The sequence below is a fragment of the Apteryx rowi genome, unplaced genomic scaffold (genome assembly GCF_003343035.1).
Source record: "Apteryx rowi isolate R43461 unplaced genomic scaffold, aptRow1 scaffold_5, whole genome shotgun sequence".
In the NCBI taxonomy this organism is placed as follows: domain Eukaryota; kingdom Metazoa; phylum Chordata; class Aves; order Apterygiformes; family Apterygidae; genus Apteryx; species Apteryx rowi.
In genome coordinates, this window is record NW_020450760.1 from 5,246,002 (window position 1) to 5,271,880 (window position 25,879).

The 25,879-nt window shown below is 34.5% G+C and overlaps 1 protein-coding gene across 8 annotated transcripts in view; it reads right to left on the minus strand.

The window, feature by feature from the left end:
- Positions 1 to 25,879, minus strand: part of PAPOLA (poly(A) polymerase alpha) — a 49,677-nt gene that overhangs the window by 17,102 nt on the left and 6,696 nt on the right. Inside the window, exons 1-14 of one of the 8 annotated variants that reach the window (XM_026079597.1) lie at positions 22,024 to 23,849; positions 21,537 to 21,707; positions 20,724 to 20,790; positions 19,074 to 19,155; positions 18,490 to 18,599; positions 16,522 to 16,575; positions 13,103 to 13,214; positions 11,659 to 11,748; positions 11,425 to 11,563; positions 9,850 to 9,922; positions 8,323 to 8,443; positions 7,278 to 7,362; positions 2,407 to 2,460; positions 1,494 to 1,613 (exon numbers count right to left, since the gene is read on the minus strand). In XM_026079597.1, the coding sequence (XP_025935382.1) occupies positions 1,494 to 1,613; positions 2,407 to 2,460; positions 7,278 to 7,362; positions 8,323 to 8,443; positions 9,850 to 9,922; positions 11,425 to 11,563; positions 11,659 to 11,748; positions 13,103 to 13,214; positions 16,522 to 16,575; positions 18,490 to 18,599; positions 19,074 to 19,155; positions 20,724 to 20,790; positions 21,537 to 21,610 (1,181 nt within the window). In that variant the 5' untranslated portion in view covers positions 21,611 to 21,707; positions 22,024 to 23,849. The other 7 variants (XM_026079594.1, XM_026079596.1, XM_026079595.1 and 4 more) reach the window with 7 other exon arrangements.

Here is a 25,879-nt window from a genome sequence, read left to right on the forward strand (position 1 = left end):
TTATTTGAAATACAGAAAAGTTATGAAACRCTAACAAACTATTTCCAACAAACATAAAGAACTACAATTATCAGTTAGTGACTTCATTCATGTGTGCTTCTATGCAGATTCTCTCCCTTTTAGGAGTACAACTAGCCATTACAACTGAAAGGAAGTAGGTTTGTCAGGAGATGGATTTTCAACACCTGACCCTGAAATAAATCAGGATCTAATCCATCCATTGACAAAACAATTTTGATTTTTTCCACCTAAGCTTGTCTTCAACCCCCAAATTTTTTAGCTTTAAGTCTGACCGCAAATTGTAGTTTTCAGGTAAGAACAGCCTCCCCTTAAAAGCTCATCTTCACGCAACATACATGGAAAATGAACTATTATATTCTATCAAAGAGTCTAATGAAAAGATTCTATTACCATAGCAGCTCATGACATTTAACATTTAAAAATCTTTTCCCTCTAAGACTATTTCAGAACAAGCCAATTTATCAATCAATTAAAGAACAAATTTAGGCAGGCAGGTGAAGGTATCTACACTATTTACATTTGGAAAGTAACTTTTCATTAAAAACATTGCCAGCAACAGTCCTCTGAAACAAGTGCTAATCAAAATCCTTGATTATGCAAGCACAGCAACATGAACATGATTTTAACTTCCTCTTTACCCACTAAAATGGTGAAGATGTCCTGCCTGCGTTGTCCACTGTTACTTGGAACATATATGCAATTTATGCACTTAACTTTAAAAAAAGAAAAGAGCAGCATACAGTCACATCCACCTAGCTCATGTCTGGAACAGGCTGTGTGGAATGTGAACAAGGCTTTTTACATATTCCCAACAGAAATTCTTCCTCCTTCTTACACCTCATACAAAAACATGATTTCTCACAAGTTCATTAAAACATTCAATCCAGAAAAYAAAGTCTCGAAGGGAGAGTTTTTAGGACACACCTCCAAACAGTCTAGAAAACAGAGAGTCCAGAAACCATTAGCATATCAGACAATTTGAGGTGCCTGGTGTTCTCTCCACTGTTTCCAGATCCCCAGGAATTCTACCATTAGTCATTACCAAGTTTAAGTGATATGCCTCCCAACTACCATTATTTAATAATATTAAGTCTAGTTAAATCATTCAACACTGTGCCTGATGTTCTCAGTACTGCCTTGTAATAAAAATGTTACCATCAGATACTAGGTCCTCAAACAGCAGTAGTCCAGTACCAGTAGCTACCAAAGAGTTGGTATTATTGGCAAAACGTTATATTTTTGCTAACACTGTTCTAATTGCATATTATTTCATTAGAACTTTTCTGGCTTAGAAACATTTTTTACACAGAACAAAGTACTTTAGAACAGCTTAAAACTATACACCATTAGATACTGTCATTAAAAATTCATCTACTCAAAGTTTTATAAAAACTTTTATTTTATTGATTAATGAATTTGTATTTTAGCTAAGTCCTTCAACTACTACAAGAGAAAACAGCAATTTTGCTTACTTGTCAGGATTCTCCTTGGGTGCTGGGAATGACTGTGGATTCACATGAGCCAGTGTAATGAATTCATTCTTCTCCAAGTTTCCAACTAGAATACGAATTTTTGATTCCACCAAGCCCACCCTGCATAAATGTCATTTAACAGCAAGTTTTTGTTAATACGAAATAACAGAAGTATCTAACTTCATGTATCAAGGAGGATAAAATCCTCAGCATTCTGCTTATGCTAATACTTGAGAAAATGAACTAGCACACTATACAAGACAGATTAATTCAAATCAATAAACCAAGTGAACTCGTTAAAAAAAACTAATGCAAAGGAAGCTTAAGAATTCCCTGATTAACTCTTAACAGCCTGGTTTTACAAATAAAGTTCAATAGCAAGAGATCATGCATCAGTAAGAAGGAGAAAAAATCTCTTCCATCAACTCCTGACTAGCCAGTCAACAAAACACTCCCACCTATTTCTCCAATATTCTTCTGGCTTTAGGTGATGAACATTAAAAGGCGAAATTCCCAATACCTGACAATCTTAGAACTGCCTTAAAAAAAATGAGGAGGAGAGTGGAAACAGGGAAAAGAGGCTTTTTTTTTTTTTTTTGAGAAACAATGGTTCTAGAGATTGAAAACATACCTACTCAAACTGCCTTTCTTACCAAAAAAAGGTGCATAAGACTTAAGGAACTAAGAAGTTTAAAGTGAACATGATAGTGCTGTGAAGAACACAATGCAATCAACAGCTTTCTCTCCCCAGTTCTTCATTTTTACTGTTTTTCAGAAAAAGTATCTCTTCATCCACTTAATTTGGATACACTGAAGCTCCACTTTGTTTTGTTAAAGGGTATATTATACAGTCCCTTGCCTCCAGGTTGACAGGTTTTTTTGTCTGTTTTTAAATAGCAAGCATTATACTCACCATTCTAGTCGCTGTTTTTCTGTCGGTGCGCTTGCTAGAAGTACAATATAATGCCTTTGGAGATAAAGACAATATGCTATTCTATTTATGCTTCTAAAACTAGACATTCAAAGTTTAATATTAAAACTTCTCAATAACTTCTACATTGCAAACCACAGATTATTAGCTTAAGTACATACCCTATAATAAAATTAAGTAATTAAGTAGACAAAGGGGTTGTTAAACAGTCCCCAAGCACGTGACTAACAGACCTCAAGATGTTTCAGATGAGGGACACTTGCAACTACACTTTAATACTAGTGGGTGGGGGGGTAACAACAGCAGTTGAACAACAGTACAGAAATTTCAAAACCTAATGAGAACAGGGCTTTAGCTGCCTACTGCAGAGATTCATTGCAAGTAAAAAAAAAACTGTTCACAAGCACCTGTACAGATGTCATTTCTCTTAGTCACAACATTATTTCTGAAGAGTTAGATGAGCGGTTAACATATATTCATTTACCAAAGTCAAAAATAATAGTATTAATTGTAGTTTACAAAAATTGAATACCCACATTTTAAAACAGTGTTTAGACACTTGTCTGAAACTTCACAAGGAATATTTCCTCTGATGATAATCCTGAAGCTTTCAATTATATTCTAGGATAATTAGTGTATTATCCACTGCAAATAAATCCCAAACAAATGGTATACAAAATTGGAATGTTATTTTAAACAAAGGAGTCCAAGGATGGTGGAATGGGAGATGACTACAGGGATCAGTTTTGTTTTTTTTTTTTAAACTTGAGTTCATAATCTTGGAAAGAAAYTTACTACATGCCTATAGCCAGGATTTTTCAGAAGTTTAGCTGGGAAGTCAATTTTAACATCATTTTAACATCTATAATAATAATAACTATGCCTAAAAATAATGGTTTATTTAGGTCTTTTCAGAATAGGATTTAATTAGTAACACCGATAACACCAGGGATTAAACCTTAGTACATTGACTTCAGGGAAAGGAAAGCAAGGAGGCCTATGATAGTGAAATACTAAGATGCAAAAAGGGTCTTCTGATGCTACAGGCCTTCAAATTGTAACAGTAAATCAAAATCAACTGATCAAATTGGTAACTATACATTTCCACTTTTTTTTTTTTTAATGTAGAAGTAGGGGGAAGAAAAGAATGTTTAAGTGCTATACTCATTTGAATTAAGTCAGCTAAAGTAAAGGAGCTAACAAGGAGCAGAAAGAAGATATCTGAAGAGACTTTTTATCCCCCTTCTAAATATGGCATATTATCCATTGATTTTTCTATTTTGACAGTATTAAATGCATAATAAAATGTTAAGTTTTTCCTATYATCTTATTTAAAATATGCTCCTTTTAGTTACTTGTAATACATGATCACTGAATTATTTATACTCCTAAAATCTCAGAAGTATTGCTTAGAAAAATGAGATAAAGCAGAAGTATAACAGATTTTTCCAGAATATTATATCTCTCTGGAAACACGCACATATTCTGCCAATTCAGTTGGAATTCAGCAACGATGCAAGAACCTTGAAAGAGAGAAAAAGGTCCTTTTCCTCAAACTCTAACTGTGCAAGAAGTCACTCATTTCTAACATCAACTTCTTCTAATGAGCACTAGATATGCAACTGTTAGCCATAAGATTCCTACATCATATGTACCACACACATGCAAAATGTGTTTCATTCAGTGGGAAAGGCAACTTAAGTTTGCTGTTGTTTTTAACCACGCATGAACTGAAACCAGACAAATCTGCAAGTATTTGGAGAAACTCATTTTCCAGTTACATGTCAAAAGCAGCTCTTTCAAACAAACACTACTAGAGAACAACTCCAAAGTCTAAGCCTCAACTAGTTGGTGAAGGATGCTTCAATGCTTTATTAATGCCTAGACAAAGTAAATAAGTCATATTTATGAATTTAATTGATTTTCCATTTTTGCTCAGGTACTGCTAGTTATGGCATATAAATTGAAAAAGAAAAGGAAAAAAGGTATCATGGCACTCCGCCACACACAAGAATTTACGAAACAGTGCTACGGGGGAATTAGTGACTGGAAGTCTWTTGCATTTTCAGTAAGAGCATTAAATTGATGTTAAATTTAAGACACTTCTTTTTTAGGGTCCAAAACCCCACCACTAAGTTTTACAGAGACAAGATTTTTTACTGAGTCTTTAATTCCAATTTTATAGACAGAGAGTATGTCCAATTCAGTAGTATCCATTACTTTATCATAAAGACAGGGAAAACCTCCTATTGTTAAGGTTCTACTTCCTAACTGTGATTATCATTACTTTGAGATGCATGGTATCATTTTGAGGTATATAGCATTCTTTTTTAGAAACCCAGTGCTTCTTCCCTCCCACCTCACACTCCCTATCATCATTAAGTTTTTATGAAAAAAACTGAATGCAGCTATTTGGGAATTACCTTACGCTATTAACAACTGTACCTACAAAAACCCGAAGTATTTTTAAAGAGGGCATAAAGGAAGATATTACTCAAAACTGAGAACACCTGGACACATTTATTCCAGGTTTTCTTCATAAGGCTTTCCAGGCTTCCTACTTTAAGTTAACCACTGCTTTAGTTAAAGTCATATTCAGGCAACTGTTTAAAATACCTGGTAAAAGGTATGTTTAGATTCTATTTACATCTTTTCAGTAGGATATTTATCTTTACAAAAAAGAATCAATATGCKACAATTCATTTAATGGAATGTTATTTTTTCTGATAACCACATTTCACTTGGTTTTAAAAAAGCTCTAGCCACTTCAGTCTTATGTAACACTGCATGTTGATGTTCTATCAGTCTGAAATTATTCTTGCCATTTTCTTGCAAAATGCTATACCCAGCAAGTGTATGAGCGTATGTCCTTTGTTGCCCATTTCCCCCCATCTGAAAATCTAAAACCACATGAAGTGCAGATGGCACATACTGCAACTTCCTAACTTCAAATAATTGTTGACATTTAAAAGGAAAAACACACCCACAGATTTCCCTCTTTCTAATCTGTTCCAGCCATGCAGGCATGCAGTAGCCTCCAGATTTCTTTAGTCACACATCTTTGAAGTCTGCTTATTTTAAACTGGGCTAACAAAGCAAAAGCATTTATGATCATCATGGATGTTTAGTGAAGTTAATTGCCATTAACACTGATACAGAATACTAAAGCAATGCATTCGGGGAGAAATGTTTTAAAAAAGGTAAATGTCTCAGAGCAAGGATTGGATTTTTTCTTATCTGGTAGAGCACTATACACTGCTTTGTATCTCAGCACAAACAAGTTCATGATACCTATAATTTAAACACCAGGGTGAATGGGGGAGAGGGAAGAAGACAGGGAAGAGAAAAACACCTAACTCTCAGATGGATATTTGACCACGAAGAGCCACATTTATTCCATACTGATGACTGCATATAATTATTTTATTATGTGGAAAGTTATTAACCAAACTTTTAAATTGACTTACTAAGGCGTAACAGATGAAATCTTGTTTATTTTAAATAATTAGCAGGCTCCATAATACCATTCTACAGTTGAAAAAAACAAAAGCAAAATGTACAAAACCTGGATATTCAATGCTGGCAAAAGAAGCTTTTATTGCTGTACTGATGAAACGGCTAAAGCTGGTACGCATAAAACTACATTAAAATGGAGATTATTTCAAATGACATTTAATGCTTCCTATTGTTTCTTTCAAAACTTGAAAGAAAATGTAGTAGGGAAGGTATTAGCAGCCTCTTGAGCAGAAACTGATTTGTCTGCAGCCCACTTTTAACTTCGGGGGAGGGGGGGGGAATGAACAATTTTAAGGTGCCCTTTTAAGAGTTTTCAAATTTAATCTCCAAGGTACAACATAAAAGCCATCCAAATGTTTTAAAGCTTTTATCATGCAAAAGGTATAGAAACAAAACACAGACACATTATGAAGGTCAGCAGTCTTTTTTAATGGGGGAACTGTATATTTCAATCTTGTTTAGATTAGTACATAACCAACCAACCACCCAACACAGAAACAAGTGTAAAATATACTTGATCTTGATTCAAGAAAAATGGGTCTCCAAAATTTCAACTGAGGGCAAAGAAGATGTAGTCCATATTTTAATAATCCATATTTATTATAAAAATACAACTTTCAGCAAGTCAATATATACATTTAACAAGCTTCTGCCCCACAAGCATAATACTAGAAACCCTAAAATACGTAAAAAGTATGAACTTGAGTATTTACCTTAATGCAGAGACATTACAAAATTAAAGAAGCTAGGCGTAAAGTATTAATAAAGAGCCGAAAGCCTTAAGCTTTAATGAAAAAAATCTAGTAATAACTAGTACATCTGGCAGTTAGTCAACACAGCTGTAAAAAGTATGTTTTATTATCAGAGTGAACTGTTGACTATATTGACAGAAGAAAGCACACAGTTTCAAGTAGGTATTCATCTTAAATATTGACCTGCAGAGTTAGTTCTTTTAATATCTTGTTTCCTGGGAGGTAAGACCCATTTTTAGAATGCTTACTGACACCAATAAAAAACATTTCTGTTAGTCAAACCAGCTGACAGGCCTTCAATTATATTGGTAGCATACCAATTCTAGAGTTAACTAGTGACATTCTAGATATCTAGTCACAGACTAACAGGTTTCTGAGTTACACACTGAAGACAAGTATCTGATGAACCTACTAATTTTCTAAGAGAAAGGACAAAAGTGCTCACTCCTTCTCTATATAAAAAAATCCTCACAACATTTTTCTGGAAGTCTAATGGACGTGAATGTAAATTCCTGTGCCACAGAGCATCGTTAGATATTTTAACTAATAAAACTTAAACATTCTGCCATGCCATAAAATACATACTTGTACTTTTGAAAGAAGTTTGGAGCTTCAAAAAGTTTGGACCACTCTGCCTTACTCAGCAAAATTTCATCTGTGATAGCAAGACCTAAATTATAAAAAAAAATTTAAACTTTTTTTTTTAAATACAGCTTATTATCCAGAGTAAAACAGCTTATGAACTAAGATTATTACACATTATTCTCCCCCTTCCTCAAAAGAGTTTATCAACAAGGTTTATATTCCATTCTTACCTTTTTTCTTAAAGTGGTCATTAGTTACTCAGATCATATTATTAATTATTAAAAAGAACTTCAATAAAATAATTTGTTTAGAAGCTTAAGTTAATTGATCAGATTGATGATTTAATAAAATTTTGCTCTGCAGTGCAGCACAACTCAATTTAACCTTTTAGGTACACCATAGAGTAAACCTGCTCAGTCCAAAGAAGGTAGAGATTTTTCTTACAGTACTTGAATCATCTCTGGTGTAAGGCATTGTATGACAGGGCAAGGAAATGAGACAATGAGCTACTACATTGTCTCTGAGAGCTTATGGTAGTTGCTCTCTGTATCAAGTCCTCTCCTTGCTTTGACAATGTCTTCTCACATCTATTGTAACTATTAAGTAGTTTACTTGAACGAGTCTGGAGCACTTATCTCTGAGCAAGCCGACTGTCATATATTAGGACTAGTACCTGCCATCAAATGGGACTATTACACTAGTCTTCCATGTGGCAAAACAGAATCTAAAGCCAGTAGAAGAAGACTAAAGAAAAAAAGATTTTCAGTTGTAGCTCTCATTTTCAGAGCACAAGGGATTCTAATAAGTTATCCTCAATTTATAGGAGTAAATGACAAACTTACAGCAGTCCTCTAGGGAATTTGGTACTTACAGCTAAAAGAAGCATAACAGATTGGCTAAGTTCTACCTGCTTTAGAAAGTATTCTCAAGTCAAAAAGTTACTTAACATCCTCCCACCTCCCCCCTCAAAACAAGGGTATCCACAATAGAACTACTTTAAATCCTTTTGAATACATTAATATAGAGAGCATAAGATAATACTTACCTTGTTTAAATTCCTCAACCATGACCATCCGTGTAGAAACGGACACATTGTAGGTAGAGTTCTGCTGTGGGTATGCTGGTGTAATTATAGGCATAAGATGGTACCTATCACTGGGATTTACCTAYATATAACAACAGCCAATCAGTTTTCTTCAAGCACACACATGAGTTAATAAATTTGGATTTCTCCCTTTGCTAAAGTGAGTCTCAAGTTCTAATGACATCTTAGTTTGAAGATCAAGTAAATTTAGCATTATATCAAGCTCAAGATGCTGGTATCTCTGGATTTAGAAATACCAACTGAACAGGACAATTTCTCTCTTTAATAGAAATTAGCTTCTGAGCACATCAAAACAAGGATACCTTATCACCACATGAGCACCTTCAGAGAAATAGCTGTCTTGAGACCCTGTGAAACRTGTTTTTGCTTTAGTCCTGTAACACAACTGAAAACGACGAGCCAGTCTAACATGAGAGGCTCTGGGAAACCTGAGGAAAGCAGCACTTGCATTAACATATCCTTTATTAAAACAGCATATGGGAAACAATGAGGGAACAGCACAGGGAAAAAGTTACATTTAAATAACATTAGGGTAATAATTTTGTCTTTCATAGGCCGTAAGTGAAAGTTAAGGATGAAACCTTGTCCTTAACTTATCACATTTTGTTTAGCTACTACAGCACAAACAGTTCACATCATACACTGACTTCAAACTCTTATCCCAAGGATAACAGCGTGACTTAAGAATACTGTTTTCATCTTTGTCTCACATTATTTAAATGTAGATTTCCGTCAACCAGAAAAGCAGATTTGAAAAAAAACAAAGCTTGTGCAACTCAGTCTCTGGTGCTTGCATTCATCCCTCAAAAAAGATTAGCTGAGCACCAAGTACTAAAATCAACAAAACAGAGCCATTGACACTATGCCCTATTGAAACCTGAGGATATGAACCATGTGCCTGCTGGAGGCTGTTATTTTGTCTGCTTGAATGGCATTCACATCCAAGGAAGTGCTACAAAGACAGTGATGTCAATATTATAAATACTATACAAAACAACTTACAAATCAAGTTATGATCTTCTTTGGTCCAAGATGAAAAGATACATTACTATACAAACAACCATATAGAACTGAGCCATATTCAGTTGAGACTTTTGTATTGCAGCAAATTCAATACACTTACAAAATAACAGATTGCAAGTCAGACAGTAAGTGAACTGTTATAAAGAAGCAATTTTTCAAGAGTGTATTGCTTTAAGGCATATACCTAATTAATCTGAGTATCTATTAAGCTCACTTATTGCAAAAGTTGAAGTAAAAAGTACATTTTTTCAGTAAGTGTGCTTTAAGTGGCCAGTTTACAGAATTAAGCTAAATTTGTTCCACACTCAGGGGAATTAGAGGTTACTATAAAGAAAACATAGTATCAAAATATTAAGTTTAATAAACCCAAGTTCACCTGGGAATCTTTAAGCAACTGAATTTATTGTACAGTGTCACTTATAGGGGAAAAAATAATACACTAACCCTTGGGTCCCATACAGGCAAATTAAGATTGCATTCTTCTGGCTGTTTCAATAGCACTGGATTTGGCCATTCCCTGTTTAAAAAGATTGTAGCACTGAATAAGACTATTGGATAAAACCATTTATGTTCAACAAACAATACTTTTTGAATGTGACCCTTCTTCACTCGGCACTTATGGTAAAGTATCATTTCCTCAAGACTAAGCTGCTCTAGCTGTAATCCTTCAAATAATCTGTAGTCCAGAACTGTAATATGGCTATAATTAACTTCTCAAAGGCAAAGTAAATTCAATGTTCTGATGTCTTGGAGTCGAAACTTTATCACCAGTGGTTTAGGCAACTAAAGCAAACTCCTATAGACTCCTGAATTACACACCTAACAAAGACAAATTCCTCTATGAAGATTAACATTGCATCTACCTTCATGCTAGCTGTCTCATGGTCAAACTACAGAAGCAACAGCCAGCATCATTACAAAGCACATGCACTAAATTAAATTTTTTTTCCAATGCAAATCATGAAAAGAAATCATGCTGAATGAAACAAATGAACAAAAAAAAGCAACACTTCCATTCTTCAAGATGCCTCCACTCCCATGAATGAAAGGTTATCTTCCTATAGAAGTATTTCTTATATAAAGTCAGTTCAATCTTTTGGTGTTTGTATGGTTTGCACAATTATGAATTTGTAGAAATCTCATACAAAACTGACAACAGTATAAGGAATACATTAAATGGCATTTGCAACCAACTTTCCTATAATAGCTTTGTTTTGTAAGATACTAATAAACACTTTGGCCCTCAAAGAAGGCTATAAAGTCAATCGATTTAAGACTCAGTGAAACTGCAGTAATTATCTTAATTGTAAGAAGGAAGATACTGTACTTGAAGAAAAGCAAAAACTTGGTGCAAAGATTCTAAAAACCTGTCAACACCTCATGAAGAATATAGGTGTCCAGAGACGATCTAAGGAAAATAGTATTCAGTGGTAATCTGCAAAGTACATTTTTCCAGTTCACTCCACATTTACCTGGAATGCTCCCACTGTTTCCAAAGTTATTCAAATAATCTGAGTGAAATAGCTCACAACTATGAAACCACATTTAATCCAGAAACACTTTCCCCTCTCTCTTTCCACACTGAGAAAATAAAGAAAACAGACTTCTGCCTCTGGTCCTCCTGAACTGCATTTAAGCTATGTGCCTAAAACAGATGCTGACATACCTCCATTTCCAATCATCCAAGTATCTGAGTGCTAAATGACTAACTTTTTGGGCATATGCTCTTATTTAGCACTATATAAGGGGCTTATCTGAAACATAAGGTTGCATTTCAACAAGTATTTAAGAGCATTCTAATTAAAAACTGAGTATTGTTGTTTTGGATACTTCAAGAACCAAGCATGTTGAATGACTTTTATTGAAAAGCCCCAAGCTCTGGCACCAAGARTAGACAATGTTCAACTACCAACTTAACCTGATAACAGCTGAAAAAATACCATAAAAACAGGACTAAAATTTAGTGTCTACAAAACAATTTTATTTTAGTGTAATCTAAATTAAAAAAAAACAACATACCATTTAGAAAATACCAAGAAAAATTTATGTACAAGAGTTGATGCTATTGCATTTGGATAAAGCTGGCAAGTTCTTGCTACTAGCATAGCCCAGGAAACACCACCAAGGAAACCTAGTATATTGGAATAGATGTTGTGGCCTGTGGATTGAGAAGGAAAAAGACAAAAGGAGAGAGTTATCAGTAACCATAAAGGTTAATGAAAGCTTCAAAAATTCTGGAATAAAACTGCTTACGTTTTGCCCACAGTTTGATAGCTCTCAGTGTTAACCTGAAGTTGTCAATGTTTGGTACTAGATGCAGAATTTCATCGGTTACCCGGCAACCTGCCAAAAGAAAGCATCTATTATCCTTACCACCTCAAGTTTTTCACTCCCTTGCCCTCCCCCCACCTTCAAAGCCATCAAACTTTTGATCAACATCTTGGAAACTCACTTTKTATTTTGATGACTGTTGTTTTGAATTTGAAAACATTTTCACGTTTTTGTTGTTGTCTTTGTGTCCCCTCCCCGCTAACCTGTTTTACAGAAGCACTCAGGAGGACAATTCACATATTTACAGCTATGACTTTACATTGCTACCCAGTTTTCTGTTATTAATAAACTACTGAGATACAGCACAAGCTGTTTTAGAAAAGGACAATTTCTAAATTCTACTGCTATGGAACTTGATGCAGTACATCACAGAACATGCAGCCAATTAAAGCTTATGAGCCTTCATGGACCTACAGAAAACCTGGAAGTCATAAATCAAAGCTTTGTTTTAATTTGTAAAAAGAATAGTCTAACAAGAACAGTCTTTAAATATATAAATTATATCATTACTTTGATGGGATATTGCAAGGCTTAAGAACAACATTATAGATGACAATGTTACCTGCTTGACAGATTTTTAATCAAGAATTGGGTTAATAAATGGTTGCAGATATTGCTATTTTCTTACAACCAGCTCTAAGACCAGGAATTCCTTTCAAAGAAGCTACACAAAAGTGAAAGGCAAATATGAATTCTAAAGACTGCACAAATATTAATTTCACAACAAAATGGAAGTTGCTGTGGTAGTCTTCCCCCCACTCTTATCAAATTTAGTTTATGCATGTCCAATATCACTTGAGATAATCAAAATTTCAGCTCATAACAGAAGCTAATGATATCTTGAGCTCCCCCTGAGTTGCATATACTCTGAAGCCCCTGCCCTCCCCCACATTGGTAACAAATTTTTAAAGTTTCAGTATTATAGAAAACAGTTATACAAGCTCACAAACTATTAAAGAGCTGGCCTGAACCTGGCAGTGTTTTGATATCTCCAATTTATCACTGAAATAATCCCATAATTGTTTATACATATTAAAACATACACAAATGATAAAACATACGTACATCTTTAAAGCAGATAACGCTCCACACAAGTCCCACAGTCCCATTAGTTTCTAGAGGGCACTGAATCACCCAATTTACTGAATTCACCCAGTTAAAAGAAGAAACTTTATAAAAATTTGAGCAACAGGAAAAAAACCTCTCTCTCCAAAGTGATATATAAAGCTGGCTATAACTACAGTTCCAGATACCAAGTCACTATATTTTCAGTAAAGTCCACCACCAAACCCCTGTATCAAATGATCTAGGGTACTTATTGAAAGACTTGACAAAGAAGTTTATATGCAAAACTGTACATACATACCGTTAAGACTTCGTATGCATCTAATATCTAAATTTTTAAGCAGACTATCATCTCGGAGGTCTAAGTCCTCAGGAATAGTTTGCAGTGCTAATCTTGCGAACAAAATATCAATCTAAAAAAAAAAAAAAAAGTTGATTTTTCTTCTGTCAAGTTACTGTTCTATAACTGATTTTAATCAGGTTTACTAATTGTAAAACCAGTACTATTTCTAATACAGTTGGTCTCTTTTTAAGCAACACGCTCCGACTCCCTTCCCAAACATTAAAAGGAACACTTTCAGATGCTTCACCTATCTTATGATGCCTCTTCCAAGAGAATGAAATATATACTGGGTTATGATCAGCAAGGAACCACACCATATATAAAAACTATGTCCATTCTTATTAGTGTAATAAAAATTCTTTATGGACAAGCACCACTTCTAGGTTCAGGATGCAAAAGCCTACTATATTGTCAGAATAAGAGATGAATGCATAAGCTAGTTTAAATATTCTCAAAACAACCACTGAAATACAGAAAGAGTGGTAGAGACCTTTTCCATCTAACATTGTAAAGCACACATGCAACTAATTATCTCTATATATAAACAGTATGAAAACTCTAGATATTTAAATACAGAAAACAAATTTCTGAAAACCCAGCAATCTACTGAGCAAGTGTATAAAATTTTAAGTGGTGAAATAAAGCCCACTTTCTTTGCTGTTACTTCTGCAGTAACTCATCATCACAGCTTTTCTAAATCAAGARCATCTAAGAGACTATCCAGTACAGAAGCAGAAGTTTACGCTGTTCCCTATGCAAAAAGGGCATACGCATACTGGGGAAGTCAGTTTGCTGTTACAGTCTGAGATCAGATATCAGTCAGTATGACGAGCATGTAAAGAGCAAATCAGCCTTTGGTCTGTTAGGCAACAAGCCACCTTCATCATATTAGGTTTTTAATCATCATAGACTGATACTGCTTCACCTACAAGATGAAATAGCTAGTGCTACTGCACCAAGAACAAAACCATCCTAGTGACATAACGTATACATATAAAAATGAAGCTAAAGATACTTTAAAATTAAGAATTTTTAGTAAATACTTAAAACATTGTACCCATCTCTTAAAATGATTGAAAGCAAACAAACAAACTTATTTGGAGAAGTACTCTAAAGTATTCAGGGCACTGCAGATTTTAAAGTTTGTAACAGCTGTTCTTAACAAGAAGGTACACTAAAAGAAGAAGTTTCTAATTAAGCTGAAAATACTGCTTTCAATGTAATTAAGTTCAAAATGAGCTTCAGCTTGAAATCCTATTCTGACCTCTAGAAAAACAAGCATCTCTAAAGATTTAAAGTTTACTGACAATAAAAGGATTTTTCAAATCAGCCCATCTTTGTCATTTTTTGAAAAAGCTCAGTTTTCTACAAAAAAACAAATTCAATTTTAAACAAGAACACAAAATCATATAGGAGAAACTGGTAGTGGAAGAAACTTCTAAGTTTAACTGACAGAATCACCACTAAGCTAAAGCCCTTTTCCTCTAATTAGTGTTTTCTTTATAGAATAACACATGGCACCTCTTGCCTGGATTAAGAAAACACTAAACCACACAAACACACTCTCCACCTTTTAGTACTTAAAAGCTGGGCATAGACACAATCATCAGAAACCATGATCTAACAACAGCTGCAAGTGTTGGGATAAGTCAGTGTTAGAGACTAGAATTCTTTCATGCTTTGTCAGCAGCATAGGTTAAGTCTCCAGTCCTAAACCTAAGCCACCAGGGCCCATGATAAATTACTATACTGGAACAAGATACTACTACTCCTATAGCAGAGAGTCTTTTTGTTTCCCTGTTTAGGCTTGAATTTTGAATTCCATTAAACAACAACAACAAAAAAACCTACATAAACACCGTGGCTTTAATGCAAATGAATTAAAAAGAAGGTATCTACAGCAAGTTTCAATATTTAGAATGAATACCTAAGCTCTGTAAACAATTAATAAATACTCCAGAATAACTGGAGTTCCTAATACCCAACTGTACATGGACAGTAATAAAGTGGCTGACATGTATGCAAATTCACAGGCTAGCTTACTATATAGTACCATCTCTCTCTAATTTGGAGCAAACACATCTTCCTGCTTAAGCAGCAATAAATATCAAAGAAAATACAAATAAGTAAAGCTAGAAAAGGGGGAGGAGAGAGGGGCAATCATCTCCTTGCTGAGACTCAAAACAAATGTTGCCAGTGCCCTCACTAAGGACTGTTACAATTGCAAGGCAGAGATGCAACTCAAACTGAGAGAGAAGAAACTGCAGTCTTGAGTAAAAACTACAGCTAAGTATGGCTACTGTGCAAACTATCACATGTCAGAAGATTAACCTGAAAATTCTTTCCCACTGTGAAGTAGTTTCCTTAAATCCACCAGCCAGTGGTTAACATAAACCAGGTAAGAATGATAACTGTGTGTGTGAAGAGCAAGTATGTTTTGTCTCGTCACCAAGAGAAGCTGACAGGTTGATTATAAAATGGTCTGAAAAAGAAGATTAACAGAGTATCTTTTGAAAGCAGCGTTCATATTTTCTTAACCACTAGTTTGAAAAAAACTTTAAAAGTAAAAAACTCAAGTTAAGTGAGTTTATTTTGTATAATTTTGGAAATTGAAAAATCCTGATTAAATTCACTGCTGAATAGTAACTGTATGCAGACACCCACAGAACAAAGAACCTTGCAATTTTCCAAGGGAAATGTGCTAACAAAACAACTTTGGCATTCTTCTCTCCTTTCCTGCCTTCTCCATTAAGCAGCATGAACACATCCACTCCGGGAGAGCTTGACCACCAGGCGACAGATAAACTGGAGAGAAACTGACAGACCAGAACAGTGGCTTTGGTCAGACCTAAACAGAAGTCTGAAAAGATCAGGATGAAGGGACTACCCAGCYTCCCTTCAGCAGTAGATTTTTGAGACCTGAACAAAGATCTGAACTTCCTGTAATACAAAGTTTTGAAGCAAATCTGAATTTAAGGTCTGGAGAGTTAGTCATTAACAGCCAAAAATGRTTTAAGCCACATTAGTTTACTGACCTACCCTACAAAGTACCAATGTTYGCATTATTCAGGACTTCTGAAAGTAATTTCTATTAAATGATAAATAATCACCACAAGTGGGTAACAGTGCCTAAAAAAGAACAAAAAAAATATTCTATGCACAACTTTAAGATTGAAACAAGTCTGTCTTGATATACTTGAAGTCTCACTTTAAATTACACAACTGCAGATAAATACAACTCGTCAAAAGGATGTAAATATGAACTTAGGATTGTGACTTATGTAATATTCACTAATGTAAACGCCATTAAAGTGACTGAGATCTTGAAAGCTTTGTTTCAACCATGTTCTACCAAAACAAAATAAAGAGATCTTTACCTCTATTCCATCAAAACAAAGTTTAATAACTGGGACAAAAGCTTCTTCAACAGCCTGGGGAAAAAAAGTTACATTTTATTTTCAGCATAGAGAATAACATTTACAAGCAATAGCTTAGSAGGTCTAAACAATCACAATGAAACACTGTTTGTGTTGATGCTTTCCTATTTTTTGAGCTCAGTTTTTTTTCYTCACCGATGTTTTTCTTCACCATTGAAGATTTATGCAGTAAGGACTTAATTTCTATGCTTTTATGTACTATGCGTTACAGCTGCCTAGATGTTAATTATAGCCCAAACTCATACTGACTAGCTCTGACAATATTACCTCAAGGTCCAACTCTCCTCCTCTGTCACTGTAGGACATCATCAGACATCTTTTACTCCCCATAGCATTTCTGAATACTCCGAGGCCAACCTGTGGGTATTCTAGAGGCCTCTTATTTCTATTGTTTCCACAGTGAGTATTTTTTTGGACAACTAACAAGGAGACAACTGTATGACGACTATGCACTCTGACTTCATCTAATCCAGCTGCAAGTCACCAGTTCCCAAAGTTCCAGCATCTTTCCTAAACACGCTCATTAATTGATGTTAAGCCTGTAACCTTTCTCAACTGAGCACCTGAACATGCCAAATCTGCAGAACACTGCTTTTGTAAGAGCAGAGAGCATTATGACAGCCTTATATACTTTCCCAGTAAGAAAATCTAGGAACTGCCAGAGGTTAAGAGTGTCTTCCAGTTCTTGAAAAGAGAAAACAATGCTCCCCTACACATTTAATCTTAGCCTACTGGTTGACAGGGTGGATCCTAAACAAGATACGAAGCTAGCAAGTCTCCCAAATTCACTCACTAAAGCAACTCATGTTGAAAGTCCAGGTTCCCCAAAGATGGAGGTAGACAAGTTTTCTTAGACTTAGCTGGCATGATTTAAAATGTTATAACACCCTGACCTAAAGGTTATTGGCATCACTGCAGATTCAATAGCGTGCAWGTTCTAATCTACCTTTGTGCTACATCAACTACATAAGCTTGACTCATCACCAAAAAAGGTTATAGTAAGATTAGAAAACTGAAAATTACTTTATAAAAAGGTTCTGATGCATTCAACACAATTGCTTCAGTGCATGTAGCATCATGACCAGATGCTTGCACTACACTGTTACCAGCTAGGGAATACATAGAGCGAGAGAATGCTGCAGAGAGAGTCTATTTATTTTGTGACAAAACAGGACTAAACCAAACTAGAGTTTAACATTTGCCAGTAATAACCTTCATCTAAAAAGAAAGAAAAGAAGAGAAACTTTATTCCAAGCTAATGCTGAGTTTAAATTTCTCACTAGCTGACCTAGAAAGGCTTGTCATTCAGTTATAATGAAAACAGAATACTGTATACCAGCATCTCTTCCACTCTTAAGAGGGAAAATTTCATCTTTACATGTTAAACGTCTTGTACAAGCATGCAATAATGAGACACTTGCAAAAAATAAAAAAGGTTACCTTCATTTTCAGATGCACAGTTGACAGCCAAAATAGAAGGTTTTGTTAGTATCACAGTACTGGTTTATATAAGCATAAAATTATACAGTATTTTGTTATCCTACTGTTTTTAAAACCTTAATTAAAAACACACAAGTTATCTTGAAAAGGATCAGGACCAAGCACTTGCATTTACATCYGTCTGCTGCTACAGACAGCGAGCCGAAATCTACCAGCGCTAATGCATACTTAAGAGATTATTCTGCCATCCAGATTTTGGAACTGGTGTTATCTAGTAAGCAGGAACAGAGAAGACTTAGAAGAATCTCAATTTATTTTCAAATATGGTGATAGGCCTTGCTCTAGGTTAACTGACAACTCGGTGCAAGCCTTAGCAGTAAAAGTTATTTTTGCCTATTTTAATGCATCATTTTTCCACTATGAAYGTTTAAGCATCATTACTTCAGCTGTATCAGACAATTCGCATACCCTCAGATCTTTTACTTCTTCTTGTTGTTTCAGTTTTTCATAAAATGACGTGAAAAAATCACTTCTTTCAACATGTCTTGGTGCAACACACAGGGCATCGATATCAGCACCTAAAAGTGTTTATCAGCACAATTAGGTTATTCACACTCCACAGACATAAAATGCCAGCAATAGTCAGAAATGTTTTTGCAATCAAACAGAAAAAATTATTTGCTCTTCCTACAGTTATGTCCAATGAAAAGTCATTCCAAGCCAAACCAAATGAAAAATATTTTCATAGCCATTAAGCATACTGGACATATATATACACACATTCTTCCTTCAGCTGTTAAACATTTATAACAATTTTCAACAAAACCTGAGAAGCCAAGTATACACCTTTCTCTATTTAAAATTAATTTTCATTTGCTATCTATTTTGCAAACATAACATGACACAAACAGTTTTATTTAGAACGAAGGAAGAACAGAGATGTTTGACGTAAAAATCTAACAATACCTCAAAAATCAAAGCAAGATTTTGTTAGTTAAGCATGGCATTTACAGATATATCATTAGAGTTCTTATAATAAAAGTAAATTTTACCTTTTGTATGAACCCCTAATCTATACGATCCAAAGGTAAAAATTTTTCCTCCAACATTTTCTATTACAGACTGTGGAAGATTCTAAATGGAGCAAATAAAGCTGGTTATTTCACCTTAGCAAAGTATAATGAAACACACAACTTTTGAGAAAACGAAAACCAAAAACATTTTAGAAAATTGATATTAAGTTAGAAAAATTAACACCATTCTGAGTAGGAGTCTGCTCTTTGTATAAATATACTGTCTTTGATGAACAGCTTTAAGGTTTAAGGTTTTTAAGGTCACTGATATAAGTATTTAGTATTTAAAGGAAAGAGAAGCATGTTTGCCACTTGGGAACTATTTGTAATATTACGGCTACATTACGCATTACTGCCTCAAATTTGGTATTTGTTCTAATGGTTCTACTATTCAGGAGCAACACTTTAGAGATACTATGGACATTAAACATTTTGCTCAGTACTCAGGCTTTTAAACTGACTGAGAAATTAATGATGGATTCCATTTTAAATCTACAGAAAAATACTATTTATCATATCAGTGTTTATTAAACAACTTTGAACCAAAGACACTTACAAGATACTATGCTCCTTTAGATAAAAGTTTGGTTTTCAGAGAGGTGCTTATTCTTTCATAGAATTGTTTAGGTATCTTTATTAGTGTAAGGTTACTAAAATTCCTACATTTTTATCTTTAAAGAACTCCTGAACCTACAGCAGTGCGGCCAAAGACAGTTACCCTTTTAAAACAGGATGCGATACATTACAGTTTGAAGCTCTATATTAACAGTCATTCAGTAAAAGATGTAATTAAACTGATAATCTGTTATTCCATGATATATACTGTAGGAACTTAAGTGGCTTCAGATCTTATACCAGGCAAGTTCCTCTTGCTATTTTACTTTCAAGAACCTACATGTATACAGCTTTCTTAAATAGCTTTGAAAAATGTATAAATGCCTATTTCACAAGAGAAGTATACAGAAGAAATATAAACTTGAACATACTCAAAGCAAAATACTTTTTGGGGGGTGGGGGGCTAAAAAAGCCACTTCCATCTTAACTTTTACAAGTTCGTATTCCTCTAGGAAAAGAAGAAAAAAGAGGGGGGGGGAAGGAGGAAGAGACCTATATAACCTGGCTTGATTTCAATGAAAAAAAATTTTTTTTTTTTAATCCAATACGATACTATCATTATTACAGTCTAACAAAGCAACATTACAGGATAAGAACATCTAAAACTGAATATTCAAAGTGAAGAAAAAGACCCTATATATCTCAAAGCTGCAAGAAATACATTTTAAGATCTAGCACTGGTTCACATAGCCAAAGCAGGCATACTATTAACACAGGATTATACATAAATATACTTACAAAAATGGTATTTCTACCTAGGGAGATGAGACAAGTATTGAAAAATAAGTATTACAACTCCCACAAATTTTCCCAATATTTATTAGTTTAACCGCATAACAACTCTAAATGGACAATGTTGCCTGGAAATAAAAGAAGTCACATAACAGTTGCATTTGTTTTTCCAGTTTGAACAGATCTTCCCAAATCTAAGATGCATCATGTTTAAACTAGGATTATAATTATCTTTCTACAAAAGTCTTAACATGAGTATTTTTATGTAAAATACATCCATACCTTGCTTTCACTGATTTCTCGTATCCATTCCTTTACCAGGTTATTTAATTTCCCCAGAATTAGAATCCTATTGATAAAACATCAGAATCACATATAATGAGGTTATAGCAAACTAGTGTTATTTACCAGATGTTGATCAGCATTATGAGTCGACTAGAATAACATTACAGATATAATTATAGCTCATTATATATATACACACACACAGTCACTCTTACAACATTCCCGCTACTTTCCCCTTTACCTAAAGATGTTCAAGTCATTTAAGCTCAGAAAAAAATACAGGCACGCAAGGCCTGCTCATATTTTAGGTATATGAATTCTATTCATTTTCAAAACAAAACCTGTATTCATAAAATGCATGGACCTGAAAGAATACTGAGAAGCAGTACTGAAAGCAAAAAATTCTAGAAAGCTTAAGAATAAGGAAAAATCCCTAAAAGCAAGGGTCACTACAACTAAGTAGTTTTGAAGGGGGGGGGGGGGGAGGAAAAAAAAAAAAAAAAAAAAAAAAAAAAAAAAAAAAAAAAAAGAAAATAAAAAAAAAAAAAGGGGTTGGGGGGGGGGGGGGGGGGAAAGGAAAAAAGAAAAAAGAAAAAAGAAAAAAAGAAATCATGCAAGCCAGCCTCCTATATTTAAAGATTTGATCCATTCTACATTTTGAGGTATTCCTGTTAAGGGAATAAGGTTCAAGTTTCATATCTCACTAGCCATTTTAAAAAAACACTTGAAAGAACAAACATGCTTGAGGTTAAGTAATCAGCTACATGAACCTCAAGATATGAGAAAATCAGCATTAGAACGTTTACTCACCTGCGTTGCAGTTCCTCTTCCTCTTCAAATACACCATAGGGTTTTAGGGTTTCAATTAATTTCTGGGTGAGCATGCAGTCAAACTCCTTGGGGGCAGCTAAACTGATCGGTGAGGTAATGCCATAATGCTTCTGTAGCTGCTGTGTTTGTGATCCCTGGGTTGTAACAGGACTAATAAAGGTGGATAGAGTTACCAAGAGAAACAAAATATAACTTTATTTATTCCCATCAGATTAGCAGATAGAAACACATAGCCCGGAAAAAAAATAAGCCTACTTTTAGCAGCCACATCCCAGACCAATTTGTGTTAACTCTTCATACTAACGACAGCAACAGAATTACTTTTCCTCCATCTCTAAAAATTGGTTGCAAGGTGAGAAGTCACTATGATGCATGATTTTTTACATCAGCTGACTTAACTCTCAAAACATTCACAGACATAAGGAGGCTTTAGCACATTTTGAGCTCAACAGCACCATACAGTTACCTTTAAGCTGACTTCTTTGTGGGCTTGTGTATCAGAATGGTGGAGGAAAAACATCAGCTCAATCCAAGCTGCAAACTTGCTTTAACAATTCACATGCATGCCATCATTAGATATATTCTTGCTATATGGGGGATGAGGGGGCAGGGGGAAGGAATTTCAGACTTTGTTTCTTAGACTTTGCCTTGCACAAGTACCCCAGATGCAAGCAGTGTCCCTACCATCATTTAAGTTCAAGGAATAGTTCACGTTAGGTATCTTTAGCCTATCTTAGGTAGGTTTACTGCATCTGGAAACTATTTCATAAATTGCATTTTTTCCTTAACATGACATTTTAATTCATATATAAGTATTTCTCTAAAAAGGAAAATAAACCTAGAGTAAAGTCCACCCATTGCAATGGGTTAAGTCTGCAACGACATAGTTCATTAAGACACAGTCCAATTAYTAGACCTCTTGTTTTGCACTTTTCAAGCTAGACAAGTACTTATGGAGCCACACCTCAAGCATAAGAATAATAGGTCAATTCTCCCATATTTGAAGGTGGTAGGAGAGGGCAGGAAAGTAAGCAAAAGAAATTTAGCAGAAACACAGATGTGAAGGTAGCATCATACTATGAACYTAATTATAGGTTTCCTACATCAGCATCTTGGGTACACGAACAATCATATGGTTTTTAATAACAGGTATACATCTCTGATCTTCATAATTGAACACAGCCTTATTTTCAGAACCACTTCAGCTTTAAGGCTAGTAGGCCGAATATTTCAAAACTGAACACGCTCCTGTATAATATAAAGTGTCTGGATTCAGTGATTACTGCGTCTATATCTCTTAATTAAAACTTTTGTGAATTGATAACAGCAAAAGTAGTTAGCTATTAAAAACCATTTTTAAACATATTCAGCATTTTAGAACAAATGATATACTTAATTTTAACATGTAAACTAGACAAATTTTACCTTTAAGAACATTCAGTCTTGCTAGTGATATATTTCACAGATGTAGAAAAATGCACTACACAAATCAGTATTAAAATAGTTCTATGGGTTATTTCAGCATTAAGCACAAGTTTTGCTGATCTATTTTGACAACTTYTCTCTAAACTAGGAATGTTAGTCTCCCACCCTTGATTTTTAAAATAGACAAACCACTGTTCTTAAGCATATTGAAAAACTTCTTTTCATAAAAAATATGAAAGCAACTTAGATAAGTTAACCAACTCTTGAGATACCAACAGAAACATTATGACCTCTCATCAAAATAAGCAACTCAAAAAATGTGACTGTTATAGCAACAGCTATTCAAAAACCTTTCAGACAACAGAAGCAAGCAATTCAGAAACAAGCATTACCTGAAAGTTGAGGCAATATTTATGTAAAAATTTTAATCTTCAGTACTTAAAAGTTATAATCTTCCTACATAAGATTGTTCCCATTCATCAGCATGAAGTAATGATTATATTTCATACCAGACGTAATTAATATCTTTAATATTTTTAATTCAGGTAAAACCAGAAAAAGTGGTGTTAATGTCTCTTTCTGAATGCAATTATTCATTTTACTAGGGCAAAAGGTAAAACATCAGTTTAGTCTCCTTCAATTTTCATAGAACTAGTGGCTAAAAGATTCTCATGCATGAAAAATTCAAGTTGATAGCTTATGTAAAGGTTTCATTCCTTGTAAGCATAAACACTACTGTTGTTATTAGTCCTTCACATTTATGCAAGAAGTCCATTTCTACCATACTAGAAAAGAATCAATTTTTCAGCCTGACTACGTATTTGGGGGAAGGAGGAGAATCCTACAGCACAGCTTTATTTTCACTTCCATAGGGAAAGTTTTTCTGAAATTTTCCTCCTCAGGATTTAATTCTTCATTTCCATGAGGACTGAATCTTAAAATATACATATAAAATTTGCAATCAAGAACTCAGCAGCAATGCAAGCTTCTTACCAAGAAAGTTCAAGCCTATTTGTCCCTGTGCAACTACCCATTAACAAAAGTGAAAAAAGCAAAGCAGGAAAGAGTTTCTAAAAAAAAAAAAAATTAAAGAAAACCACTGTACATAAAATCAAAACCCAATTAATCATTTCTGAGAACATGATTTGACACAGCTTCCTTCAGCTTAAGGGGAGGTTTTATCAGCTAATGAAGAAGTTGACAGTAACTGAACAAATCGTATAAACTTTAGGACTTGATGTGTGAGTGAAAGCATTTAAAAAAGCTGTTCAGACGAATTGTATAGAACAGAGACTAATTAATGGCAAAGAAAACTATTAAATACAATTTTTCTTTTTTCAAAAATTATTTTTAGGAACAGCAACACAAACTGCAGCTCAAGCAGTGAACTTTAGACACTTAGCTGTTACAAAAAAGCAGTCATAAAACAACGTCTTACTACATTTAAAAATATTTATCATATCCAAGGGATGTTTATTTATACCATAAAGTAGATAGGTAGAAGAGGGGGGAAACTGTAAATTTAACTATTGTTAATTTTTTTTTTCAAATTAAGGTTTTCCAGGTTACATAATTTTAAAGCAATAAGCTAAAGCAATCATTATTTTAGCTTTATTTCTGTAAAAGTTCCCAAATGGTTTCACTGTAAGTTTCACATATCCATAACTAGAAACTATATCAAATTTGACACAGATAACAGGCTTCCTTGAAATAGTAAACAAAATTCAGCTTGATAGAAGTTGTTTCTAGATTTCTAAAACATCACTCAAGCCCTGACCCAGTGAAGCAGACTCCTGAAGTCAGTATTGCTGACCAAGCCCTTTGTCTTTTACCTGTTCCTTCCTACTCAGTCCTCTTCAGTTTTACTGATATCTGCTTGTAGGCCCACACCATTAACCTTTTAGAGAACCAGCAACTTAAAGGAAAAAAAAAATCCTTTTGCTTGCTCCCAAAATTACAATACATAAAGAACAGCCAACATTAGATTGCTTCCCTGATCTGGTTCACAGCAAAACCTTGGAAGCCCGATGTGCAGGTTTGTCTTAGCAAAGCAACATGTGGACATGATTTCCTTAAACCAGCAGTATCTTCAAGCCTCTACAGCATCAGATCACAGTCATGGGGCGTGTAACAAGTTTTGAAACCATTCACAGAAAGGACAGCTTCAAACAAACTAGTCAATGTACATCTCTGGGGACTGTTATACACAAAAAACATTTAGTTACTGCTTTTATGTTAATGTATTTTATAAAAATGAAACTAGGATGCTGTCAGCAACAAAGGACTGCCCTACACAAAAGTTTCACCTGCATTTCAAGGCTCAGGATTCAATACTACAAGTTCTTAGACTAAGGAGAGCATCCCTTTTCAAACTTTCTGCTTCTGTTTTGCACAAGATTAGTCCAGCTTAGGAGTCAGATACCTCTGGTGCCCCTGTACCAACAGACAGTTGGGCAGTAGGTCCAAACATCTCCTACCCTACATTCAACATTAACTGATTGATAATGATATGTAACAGAACTATGAATATCATTAAGTGACTTTGTGTACATGTATAATGGAACAATCCCACAGGAGCATATTCTTCATGCAAATAATACACAACCAACACAAGGCATGAGGTTCAAGAAGTCTGTGCACTCCAGTTGGTGATCAAATTAAGTCTTTTGGACATTAGGTACTAGCCTTTTTCAAGATTTAGCAGCAGAGACAGTAATGGATCAATCTAAAGACACAGAAAATGGTTTAGCCATCTGCAAAGAGCAAAAATATAAATCATAAGTACACATACAAATCTAGGCAGTGCTGTCTCTACTTTTTTGTTCTCAAGCTGGATAAATTACTTGCATCTAGGCACTGCATAGATTAATACTCATCACACAAACCCTTTTAGACAG